Here is a 13,278-nt window from a genome sequence, read left to right as displayed (position 1 = left end):
AATTTCCTGTGTTATGTATTTAAAGTGTACATTTATTAAAATTTAATATCATACAAGATATTTAAAAACATTTCTTTCCCAAATAAATCTTTTTTTTTTAAATACACATGAAAAATGATATTCTATAAACAGTGAGCAGCATAAGTTTTTTGATACAGATGATCAATTCAAATGTCAGAATTCGATTTTCTGATAGGGGAATTCTGATTTATGACTACTAAACGAGTCTATACGTACAAATAAATTTGAAGAATACTTGTTTATCTATTTTTTTAAATGAGCTTTTTGTGAAATTTTTTTTTAAAACATCAACGTTTAATCTTTTTTTTTTTCAATTGTATTTTGTACATATATATGTTATGAAAAACTTTGCTTTCAATTGTTCGGCTTTCCAATTATTAAATATATAATATTTCTGATCATTTGTATCTCCTGCTGAAAAGATATCGGCAAGTAGCATAATGTTTGTGTTTTTGTTTTTTATAATTTTCTTATTACTAAAGAGCATTTCCCAGTCAAAATATCCTAGAAAGTTTGATATAATTAATACCAAATACCAATTATAATTTATGATTTCACAATCTATTAATCTTGAAATCATTTAAACTTAACCGAATATGAAATGGTACGGGTATGAGGTGGAATAGGATATTGGAGTGACATTGAAGCTTTAATCATTTAACACTACCTATATTCAACCAATGAAACAAGTCAAACAACACACACTAACATACTATACTATGCCATAACTATAAATGGAAAAGGTAGGCTCACCTTATTTTTATTTATTTTTTACTAAGACTAAAAGCTGCATCATACATTGTTTCATAAAATTTAACTAAATAATGACCGAGATGTTCAAAATAATATTTTACTGCTAACTAATTTCGTAAATATCATATAAAATATAATAATTATGGATTAAATATATTTTTCGTTCTCACATTGTATTTTAGTTTAAAATTAATATATAAAATATTTTAATCTCTTGTACAAAAAAAACATGTGAAATGTGAATATTCCACAATAGATTACAATATAACTTCTATAAGTATTTGTTGAAATGAATGTTTTACATGATTTCTACAAAATATAGAGATAAAATACTTCACAATCTAGTTTAGAGAACAAACACATTTTTTTATAATAATTTAAAAACGAAAATATATTTAACCCAATAAATTATGAAATAAATAAATCAAATTTTGAATTATATAAACGGATAATCTTATAAATTATAGGAGACAAAAATAATTAATAACAAAAGGTTGAAATACAATTTCGTATGTGAATAGTATATATGAACACTATTTATAGTCAAGATATTTTAAAATAAAAGTTTGAAAATTTGTATTTCAAAAAATAATTTAAACTAGTTTTTTACTATCGGTTTTTATTATTTATGAGTTTATTGTGTTACCTTTTTGTTGATGTAAAATATCTATGATGATTAATTTGATTAGAATATAAGTAGCTGCTTTATGTACATTGATTGCCATGTTCATTCTCGATGAAATATTGAAACTCAAAATAAGAAAAGAAGATTGCATATATAAATCTTTTATCGGAACTTTTTTTTGACAAAATAATGGCGTTTTAACAAATAAGAGAATAAACAATCATTTATTCATAAACAATAAGTGTTATTGTGAATAACATATATATTGAAACTTCATTTCATTTCATTGAATAAATAGTTAATTTGGAAATGAAACATGGAAAGTAGAAAGAAGAGAAATTTGGTAAAAGAACAATCGGAAAATAAATGAAATGAAAATATAAATAATTAGGATGAAGGCAATAAATAAAGTATTCATTATTAGCATGTGACTAGTCAATTAATTGATCACAAAGAGACCAAACTAACAATGTTAAGTTAATAATTTTCTTTATTGTTTTCTATTTACATGCAGACATGAGAACCCGAACCTAATGCTTGCTGTATACGTACGAATCTGCCTAATTGAAGAAAATTGCTTCAATTAAATTTCGGTTATAATCATTTCGTGCAGATTAGATATCTATGTTTGGTTAAAAAAACTATTACACTGATATATGAACTGAACTTAGAAAATGACATACTATATAGGAACACTCTTACTTTGGAAACAAGAATATTGGTTGAGAAAGTTACATTTGACCAATGATATCTTCTCTATGTTCACTTCAGTTCCTCTCAGATGTCAAATACGATTGGATTCACAGCAAGAAAATTGTGTCGTTAAGGAATTGGAGATGCAGAAGAAGAGGGTCAAAGTAATTTGAATGGCTTTGACACTACTCTTAAGTAGTTCTAACAACTATTGTTGTTAAAATACAGCGACACTGATTCAGCTTCTCCTTCAATCAGGTCATGTTATTCCACCTAATCAGATCAGAACACTGATATAAATATGCACTTCCGTCTTCTCCCATTTTTCATCAGTTCTCACTACAAACTTTACGAAACATGGGTTTTTCGCTTGTTCAAATCCCAGTTTTCCTTCTGTGGTTCGTCATATTTTGCATGTTTGAGGTTTCTCAGGGTGGCAGCACCAGACACTACCATTTTGAAGTACTACATTACAGCACTCGTTATACCATCTTTTATTATTGACTTGTGTTTTTTGTTTTTTCTGTTGTTGTCTCTGTGAGTGAGAAAATTGAATTATTGTGGTGGTGACACAGATAAGGCACCAAAATGTGACAAGACTGTGCCACACAAAGAGCATGGTGACAGTGAACGGGCAGTTTCCAGGACCTCGCATTGTGGCAAGGGAGGGAGACCGTCTTCTCATCAAAGTCACCAACCATGTGCCCGACAACATCACCATTCACTGGTAAATAATAACTGTGTTTTCAGATCAAAAAACAACAATAATTGTATTGTATGACCTTAGCATATGATTGGGTTTGTTTGAAAACCAGGCATGGCATTCGACAGCTTCGATCCGGGTGGGCCGATGGACCGGCATACGTGACTCAATGCCCCATCCAAAGTGGTCAAAGTTATGTTTACAATTACACCATTAGTGGCCAAAGGGGAACACTGTTTTGGCATGCTCATATTTCATGGCTAAGAGCAAGTCTTTACGGTCCTCTCATCATTCTTCCCAAACTCAATTCTCAATACCCTTTTCCTAAACCCCACAAGGAAGTTCCTATCTTGTTTGGTGAGCAAATTGCCATACAAATCAGTACCCTTTTCATAACTTGCATGAGCTAATCATGCTCTTTCACATGATATCTTTTTCAGGAGAATGGTGGAATTCAGATCCCGAGGCAGTCATAGCACAAGCATTGCAAACGGGTGGAGGCCCAAATGTCTCTGACGCCTACACGATTAACGGACTTCCAGGGCCATTGTATAACTGCTCTCACAAAGGTATCACATTCTAATCAATCTAAATCTTACAAAACAATTAAATAATCATCACAGTTCAATGTCTTGATTCTTTGTATGATCTCACTGTTGACAGATACATTCAAGCTGAAGGTGAAGCCGGGGAAGACTTACCTTTTACGATTCATCAATGCGGCACTGAACGATGAGCTGTTTTTCAGCATTGCGAATCACACAGTAACAGTTGTTGAAGCAGATGCAGTTTACGTGAAGCCTTTCACGACCAATACCCTCCTGATTGCTCCTGGACAAACCACTAATGTTCTTCTGAAAACAAAGTCTCACTATCCCAACGCCACATTCCTCATGACTGCCAGACCATACGCCACTGGCCTTGGCACTTTCGACAACTCAACTGTGGCTGCCATTTTGGAATACAAAACCCCACCAAATACTCATCATTCATCTGCTTCACTTAAAAACCTTCCCCTCCTCAAACCTCTTCTCCCTGCACTCAACGACACTTCTTTTGCCACAAAATTCTCCAACAAACTCCGCAGCTTGGCAAGCCCTCAGTTTCCTGCAAATGTTCCCCAGAAAGTAGATAAGCAGTTTTTCTTCACAGTAGGCCTTGGCACCACTCCCTGCCAGAAGAACCAAACTTGTCAAGGACCCACCAATGCAACAAAGTTTTCAGCTTCAGTTAACAATGTTTCTTACATACAACCAACCACTGCTCTTCTTCAAGCACACTTCTTTGGGCAATCCAATGGAGTTTACACCCCTGACTTTCCAACCAAACCATTGCTTCCATTCAACTACACTGGCACCCCTCCCAACAACACCATGGTCAGCAACGGAACAAAGGTGCTGGTTCTTCCCTTCAACACCAGTGTAGAGCTCGTGATGCAGGACACCAGCATTCTCGGTGCTGAGAGTCACCCTCTCCATTTGCATGGCTTTAACTTCTTTGTTGTCGGTCAAGGTTTTGGGAACTATGACCCAAATAAGGACCCAAAAAGCTTCAATCTTGTTGATCCCGTTGAGAGAAACACGGTTGGTGTTCCTTCCGGTGGATGGGTTGCTATCAGATTCTTGGCAGATAATCCAGGTTGGTTGCATCATTAAATTTTCATTCTAGCACAAAAAGTATTTTGGTTCATTTTGATGAAATGATAAAAATATTGAAAAGGAAGAAAAGTAAGAAAATTGATGTGTGCAGGGGCATGGTTCATGCATTGTCATTTGGAAGTGCACACAAGCTGGGGTCTTAAGATGGCCTGGCTTGTCTTGGACGGAAAACTCCCAAATCAGAAGCTGCTTCCACCACCAGCCGATCTTCCCAAATGTTAACGGACCCTACATTTCTTCATTTTCTTTCATCATTCTGCCTCCTTTTTTGTTTCCACATGCGCAATTGCTTCTAACCAGTTGCATTTTACTTTTTTAATTTTTGCGTGAAATGAGTTGAGGATTGACTAGAGTTGAGTGTGAATTTTTCCCTTTCTTTAAGAGGAGAGATTTATTTATAATTATGAAATCACACTGTAATTAATTCAAATGAAAGAAATTTTCTTATGAGAATTTGTTTATTTTAAATGTGTGATTATTTCCCTGTTATTATGTTGTTAGCGAGCAAATATTAAGCTACAGCAAAATTAGTATAACAAGAAAAGAAAAAGGGTCGAAGGGAAATGGTGATATATTAATTCATTTCATCATATCCTTCATTGTACAATTACAGTACGTCATGGTCTATAATAAAAGTAAGTCATACATGAAGCTAAACAAATCTATAAATTGGATGACACATATGACTAGCTGGTTTTTTCAGTTCATGACTGATAGAAATTAAAGTCGATTCTAGGAAATTCCTAACTGGACATTCGGTCACTTCGGATTCCACCAATTGAATTTTTTTTATCAGCAAAAAATAATATATAAATATGAAAGAATACGGGTGCTCTAATCATATAATAGAACTCATCAAAACTAAGAATTCGGAATTAAAGGAATTCTATCAAAGATTTTTGTTCTTACAAGTGGTGATACCGGTACCAAGAATATTCTTACAAAACATTCTCCTTTCAAAACAGTTAATTATGCTTATCACACAAAAACTGAGATATTACAGATATTATCGACTGTTATGCGTTTGGCTTATCAAATCACTAAAATACATCAGTATGAGTCCCAAAATTTCCACAACCAACTGGTTCAAATGCTTTGACGCCATGTGAATGGTAAAGAAAGTCGTGCTTCGAATATGTGTAGGCGTAAAATTTTTAAAAGATACTAAATGAATAATTTTCTTAGATATTTGCAAGTAATGGATTTGAGTATCCGCTGAAGTTACTTGTTTATGGAATTAAAGAATATGTTATCACTACCAGAAAAAAAAAACATTTTAGCCACGTGAGTAAAATTGGTGGCTAACACTTTTAGCAATCAAATTAGCTAGTGATAATAAATAGCGACAAAAATTTTAGTCGCAAAATAATTAGTTATTGATTTTAACATCGGTAGTTAAATAGTCACCAATATTATAGTCGCTAATTGGTCACTACAAATTTGGTCACCTTGAAATATTAGAGACCAATTTAACCAACCATTGAACTTTTAGTCGTTAATAGGGGCATATTTTAATTTTATGAAATAGTTTTCAGTCGCTAATTTAGTCGTAAATAGATACATTTTTATAATTTAATTATAATAATATCAGTGGCTAAATCGGTGGTTGAACCAACCTGCTTATATTCAATTTTCTACCTCCTTATAAATGTTGCATATTTAATTATACTACATAACAATAAATTGCAATATATAATGTAATAAAAAGTAGTGCATTACATGATCCAACATAAAATCAAAATGAAATTAATTCTAAATACATATGCAAGGGAGGCAAATACCAAATATAATTTAGTCACTAAAATATATTTGGTCTCTAATCTTTTAATTGAGTGCGAAATGGACTTCTATTTAGTCACCGAAACACATTCAGTCGCTATTTAGTCACCGAAACGAATTCAGTTGCTAATAAACCACATTATTCAGTGATTAATTCGATGGCTAAAACAAATAATTAAATTTACTTTTCATAGCCACCGATTTAGCGACTAAATTTTTGTCACTAACATTGTCGGTCATTATTTCAATCGCTATAAGAACTAATATCGCTAACAACTCATTCGGTGGCTAATTTGAGAATTATATAAATCAGTGGTTATTTTAATTACAAATTGCCACCATATTATTTCGGTGGCTAAATGACTTTTTTGTAGCAGTGTGATGGTATCTCACTTATGGATATCTATGACTCATTAATAACTATTAACTAATTTTGTTTAAATATTTTATTTTAAATTCAAAGTACTAAAATAATAAAAATATATTAATCAATTAATAATCAATTAAAATTTGATTTTATATATTTTTATTTAGATTTATTAAATTATATGATAAAAGATTAATTTTTTAAAATTTATATTGTATTTAGTAATCTGATTTGAATTGTATTTAATTTTTTATTTAAGTTTGTCTTTTAAATATTTGCATTCAAATAATTTTTGAAATTAATATATATATATATATATATATATATATATATATATATATATATATATATATATATATATATATATATATAATGATTTTATACTAAACCATTTTATTTCTTTCACCTAGTCCTTCTTCTTTCACAAACTGATAGTCGATTCAATACTCACAATTATAGTACCAAGTACCAACTTTGTTCTTAAATAATATAGCTTGATCATAAAATTATTTCGGGTATAGCATCGAAAACTTGTCGTTAACTAAATAACCTTTTATAAATGTATGCTTTGACTTTGGACTTAATATGAGATTGGAAGATAATGTTACAAATATTATATTAAATATTTATAACTGAATTATTAAATTGTATTGTCAGAACACATTAAAGATAAATTATATTATTTGTCCATCAATAATTGATTTCAAAACCATAATAATAAGTTGGATGACTCTTATCTCTTCCTAAGAAAAAAATATTAATTCTAATGGAAGTTTAACAAAAATTCATTCGATATATACAACAACAAAAACAGTGTTATAACCAATATAATAAACTTTATCGACTAAGTTGTAAATGAATAATATAACGGGCTAACAATTGTGGTTTGTACTTAAATTACTGAATGAATTCATTTCATTGGTAGCTAAGCCAAAACGAATTATTCTACATTTTTTATCGAATTTGGGAAATTCCTGATCAATATTTTTTTATTGCATTGAATCAACTGGATGACGAAGGAGTTTTTCACATCTTATCTCAGTTGCATGTCATCTAAGGTCTTTAGGATTTGCAAACAAACGCTTAAGTCTGGGCACGATTGGAAGGTACCAGACTACTTTCAAAGATCCTTCCTTCTCTATTTGACCACTATATTCACTTTTTCTTTTCTGCTTGTACCGTGATGACCCATACTTTGGACATTTTTTTCAAATCTTCAAATTCTTTTCTGTATAATATGTAATCATTGGGACATGTGTGTTCCTTTTATACTCCATACCCATCGGACAAAGAATTTTCTTGGCGTCATAGTTTCGAGTGGGTAGAGTATTTCCCTCGGGAAGCATTTCATTCAAGAGCACGAGCAATTCTGTGAAGCTTTTATCTGTCCACCCATTGGTCACTTTCAAATTCATAAGTCTTAAAACTGCTAACAACCGCGTGAACTTAGTTGAACCGACATACAATGGAATTTTCGCATCAACATACATCGTCTCATAGACATGCACTTGTGCAAAAGCTTCTGTGCCAACATCCCGTATCATGTCCTCCATATTGTCTTCTTGCACTCGCTCTTCCCGTCGCTCTTCCGTGATGGAATCGACAACATATTCACTTCGGGAAACAGTTGGAAAGTTTATTAATTTGCTGTGCCATGTCCATATTGTATAACTTTTAAGGAAACCATCACAAATAAGATGTTCTCTAACTTGAGTTGCATTCAACTTTCTCCCATTCAAACAGTTGACACAAGGACATCTGAACTTCATCTCATCATCACTTCTACCCTCATAACGTTGCGCAAATTTTATAAATTCTTCTACTCCATTCTCATACTCAGCACTGATACGTGGTAAACTAATCCAATCTCGATCCATACGTATATATACTAAAATTGGTGAACAATTTCAGTAATATTTGAATCAATGCTCACTTCGTAATGAAGGTGTGACCCTATCCCATTCAAGAAGATTCACTTTCTTTATTTTATTAGAACATATTACTTTTAAAATACATATCTTAAATTTCACAAAATTTTGTCAATATTTCGCATTGTTCTTCAGGATACACGAAATGAAGTAATTATCAACCACAATCAAATATGCACCCGAAGATTAATACAAAATACAATTGACAAATATTCATGAATTTTAAGATATGTATATTAAAATATATATATATATATATATATATATATATATATATATATATATATGCTCCAATAAACTACTAGAAAATGATTAATCTTCTTAAACTGTCCAACTGGACAATTCAAGATTGAATTTTGAAGGGATAAAATTATTTAACTTCAAAAAGAAACTAGGACTAAATTGAGACAAAATCATAAATACAATGACCAAATTGAATTTTTTTCATAAAAACAAATGACGCATGGCAGAACCATAACAATTTTTTTAATTAAAAAATTATATATAAAAAAAAAACCAAAATCAGAAAAGCAGAAGCTGACACGTGATAAGACATTAGATTGACACGTGGCAGCTTTTTTAAGATAAAATTTTAAAAATTAAAAAAAACACGAGCTAACACGTGGCACACAGTTAACGTGGCCATTAATGCTCTAACAGAAAGGACCAAATTGGAATAATTTTTTTAAAAAAGGATCCAATGGGAACGACTTAAAATCTAAGGTGATGTGATCCCATCAAGACTTAACGCTTGGCCATTGACTAGGCCTATTGAGTTTATTTTGTTTTTAAATAAATAAATGTTTGTTCTAATTGGGCTTTTATTAAATGCGGCCCATTTTTCAGACGACACATCAGTAACATCTTCCTATGCGTCTTGGGCCTTTGATTGTTGCGGCCCAATTCCAACAACACCTCCTTTTGGGCTTCAGACTGAATCTGCAAGGAAGTGGCCCAATTCTTCTCCTACACCATGTGTGCATCAATTTCAGCATCTTATTTGGGCTGAAGCTTCACGTCTTGCACAAGCCCAATTCATCACGCGTTGCAGACCATTTCTCTTCTTAACCTTACATCTCTTCGAGGGTTTTCTTCTTATCCACTCTGTTAGGGTTTCAACATTTCTTCTCAAGAGAAACCCACCTATCTCCGTTAGAGTTTCAACGTTTCTTCCCCAATCCTTAGTTGTTAGGACATCTTGTTAGACAACATCCATTGTTTTTCTTCCGTCTACTTTACCGGTTGCCTTCTTCATCTATAAAAGGCAAGTCATTCCTTTGTAATGCTCAACTTTAATGAATGAGAGTGGTTTGTTTTCCCCCTTTCGTCTTAGTTCAACCATAAACCCTAGATTAGGTTTTCACCTCGTCAGGTTGTATCGGAATAGTGAGAGCTCCCCACTAGAACTCGTACGAGTCTTATGCAGCATATTCAGTCGATTTCACCGAACAAATTGACATCTAGAGGCCATTTAGGTGATTCACCATTGAGTGGAGCAAGATTTCGCTGATTAATACCGATGTCGGCTCATCATGAGAACTCATTTGAGATTTTGGAACAAAAACGAGGACCTTCCAAAGAATTAAACCAAATTATTATTGTATTTATATTTTAAAATACTCTATTATAACTCATAATTAGAAATGAGTTTGTAAGGGTCAACGACTTAAATTATAATAATATTGAATATTTACATCTTTATAAAAATATAATATAAAAAATTTAATACTTTTAAATATTTTTAATTAAAAAGATAAAAACAGGTCAGTGGGCTAGGGCAAGCTTGCTCGTCTTTGACTCGTCAGTTTGGCGGGTTAGGTAGGTCAAGCCAAAATAGGCTGGCGAATTGAAAATATCAACCCGACTCGTTCTATTTTGGCGAAGTGTCGTCGAATCCAACTCATTTTACCACCCATACTTGAAACCCTAAATGTCATTAATATGTTGTCAAAAGGGAGAAAATATAAACAAAGATTGAAAGGAATTGACAATAGAAAAAATATATATTTGTGATTTCAATTTGTAAAAAAAAAATTAATTGTGACTTAATTTATTTGTGTCAATAGATTTAAGATAAATTTATGGGTTAAGTATATTTTTAGTCTCTAAACTTTGACCCAAATTTGGAATTCTTTCCTGTCTGAAACTTCGATACATTTTAGTCCTTAAACTTTAAAAATGAATGAATATAATCCTTTTAACTCAATTATGTTAACTTTTTTTGAGGTGTCGAACTCATTTCCCAGTAGATATTGAACCAAGAATGTGTCAAATAGTGTAAACAACTCCAATACTAACATGACAAACGTTCAACACGTAAAAATAAATTAACATAATTGGGTTAAAATGACTATATTCATTTATTTCTAAAGTTTAGGGACCAAAATGTATCAAAGTTTCAAACAATGTAAACAACTTCAATACTAACATGACAAACGTTCGACACGTAAAAATAAATTAACATAATTGGGTTAAAAAGACTACATTCATTTATTCCTAAAGTTTAAGGACCAGAATGTATTAAAGTTTTGGACAGAGATGCATTCCAATTTTAGGTCAAAGTTCAGAGACTAAAAATATACTTAACCCTAAATTTATTATATTTAATTTTCTGCCGTCTAATCTTTATGATATGTTAATCTAAGAATTTCAACATGTAAATCACCTCATTATCCTTCCTTTATGCACTCCAATATGACTTTTCCAAAATTTTAATTTTCTTAGTCTTAACTGCAATAATTGACGTTTACAATAGTTTTTATTATTAATAAGTACTTATATTATAATAAGAGACTATATAGTAATTAACGACTATATAAAATTCGTTACTGAAATAACAACCGATAATTTTACTAATTAAATAGTGATAACTAATTCGGTTACTATATAAATTGAAATGAAAGTTTTGTTTTCTAATTATAAAATTATAGATTGCTAAAGTTTTTTTTCTAATAATCATTTAATATCTTATATGAATTTTCCATTATTTTCCCTTGTTTCTATTAAATGTATTTATACGTATTGCTCCCTTAAATACCATCTAAAGAAATCAACAAGAATAACACAATTTATTTTTTTGATAAATATGTATTATCACTATGATTGTTTTTTATATCGTAATATTTAAAATAGTTTATTGTTAATAATATATAAAGTAGTTTAGTCAAGTTTTATTTAACTTCAATAAAATGTAATATAAAATTTTAAAATTTTAAAATATTGATATATTATTTCAGTAATAATTTTGAATAATTTATTTATTTTCTAAATACATAAAATTGTTTAAAATTATTAACAAAAATTTATAATATAATGAGAGACTATATTTTTAGTAATTAATGATCGTACAGAATTTTTACTTATTTAGAAACTAATTTTTAGTGGTATTAATCTAAGAACTTTTCGATCTCTAAATCTAAGTCATTATATCCTCCTCCTAAACATTCTAACACGACTTTTCCCAACAATTAATATCTAAAACAACTTTTATTATTAGAAATAAACTTTTAGATTCTAATTACCATATTCTAAAATAATTTTTATTATTAGATAATTTTCCAAAATTTTAGTTTTTCTAATCTGATTTGCAATGATAGATATCTAAACTTAAATAAAAAAATGTACTAAAATTGTAATAAAAGTTGCTTAAATTATTTATATAAAAATTAATTTGATGACTAAATATATAAATAAAAAACTAATCACAAACATTTTTTATAATTAATTCACACATAATTTGATAGTGTTTCATTAAATATAAATTGTTAATTTGTTTTTTTTTTTAAATCCCCTCTCTCTAAAATTTTAGTTTCCCTCTCATCACAAAAATTTGGAGCGGGAGCACTTTTAGTTCCCTTAGTTTTTCGTCCTGGTCACTTGTTCATTCTTATTTCTCAAAGTCACCTTCGTTTCCCAAACCCTCTCTTTTCCGCTCTCTATTTTCTCAACCCTAACACAACACCACTCTCGTCTATATAGCCACCAATCTATGCGATCCCAACATGTTGGAGTTATCATGTTCATTCCTATGCCAACATTCAATGGCAGTGTGTTCAATTTTATTGCAGATCTGACATTCTGGGTGTGTGTTGGACCAAGAAGTGGGGGTGTGATTCCAAGAAGAGCGATTACTGTTACATTGACCTTGAAAGAAAGAACGACCTCCAGGGGAAGAAAATCGATTCTTGGGCGGAAAAGTATAGGAAGAAGCCAGGGTGATATTGGCTTCGATGATGTATGGATCCAAATGGGAAGTGACAAACGTAATAAACGAATCATAATCCTCTGAAAAACTATCCAAAATGGCGTCAATGTGTTCATTTGTGGTGTCAAAAGAACCCATGGTCGCAAGAGAGTCAACTATCTTTTTCATATCAAGAAGATAAGCACTGATGGACCGGTCTCTTTCAGGTTGACGAAGCTTTTGTCTGGGTTTCTTGATTTGCGCACGAGTATGAAAAGAAAAATATCTCTTGAGTTTGCACCAAATTTGACGGGAAGAGTCAAGTCCTACCATTATGGTGAGAATGGGGGTGGACATGGAATTCAAAAGCCATGAGACAATGAGTTGATTCTACCGGAAATGGTAGAGATTGATGCAGACGTGAGTGAGGAGTCTCGAAGAGTGACCAAAAGCATGGTTCATCTAAGCATACCGGCGCTCGGCGCCCGGCGCCCAACGATCACAGCGCCCAGCGAGCATACCCGTGCATCCAAGAGAGTAATTTCAGCAGCTCACTTGAGAGAACGTG

The 13,278-nt window shown here is 31.4% G+C and overlaps 1 protein-coding gene across 1 annotated transcript; it reads left to right on the top strand.

Moving 5' to 3' along the window:
* Positions 1 to 2,411: 2,411 nt before the first annotated feature.
* On the top strand, positions 2,412 to 4,921 carry LOC114183656 (laccase-17-like). Its single transcript, XM_028070744.1, has 6 exons — positions 2,412 to 2,554; positions 2,668 to 2,819; positions 2,908 to 3,152; positions 3,236 to 3,364; positions 3,459 to 4,433; positions 4,545 to 4,921. The coding sequence occupies exons 1-6, from the start codon at positions 2,450 to 2,452 to the stop codon at positions 4,673 to 4,675; spliced, it is 1,737 nt and encodes a 578-aa protein (XP_027926545.1). The 5' UTR covers positions 2,412 to 2,449; the 3' UTR covers positions 4,676 to 4,921.
* The last annotated feature ends 8,357 nt before the right edge of the window (positions 4,922 to 13,278 follow it).

Source organism: Vigna unguiculata, chromosome 5 (assembly GCF_004118075.2).
Source record: "Vigna unguiculata cultivar IT97K-499-35 chromosome 5, ASM411807v1, whole genome shotgun sequence".
In the NCBI taxonomy this organism is placed as follows: Eukaryota; Viridiplantae; Streptophyta; class Magnoliopsida; order Fabales; family Fabaceae; genus Vigna; species Vigna unguiculata.
The sequence above is the reverse complement of the archived record's forward strand: the minus strand, read 5'-3'. Positions and strand labels throughout refer to the sequence as shown.

What these genes read in the sequence shown, in the direction of transcription:
- LOC114183656 (XM_028070744.1), top strand. Translation starts at nt 2,450, where the DNA reads ATGGGTTTTTCGCTTGTTCAAATCCCAGTTTTCCTTCTGTGGTTCGTC. An exon ending in GACAACATCACCATTCACTG is followed by an intron (nt 2,820 to 2,907) that starts GTAAATAATAAC and finishes TTTGAAAACCAG; the next exon opens with GCATGGCATTCGACAGCTTC. An exon ending in GTATAACTGCTCTCACAAAG is followed by an intron (nt 3,365 to 3,458) that starts GTATCACATTCT and finishes CACTGTTGACAG; the next exon opens with ATACATTCAAGCTGAAGGTG.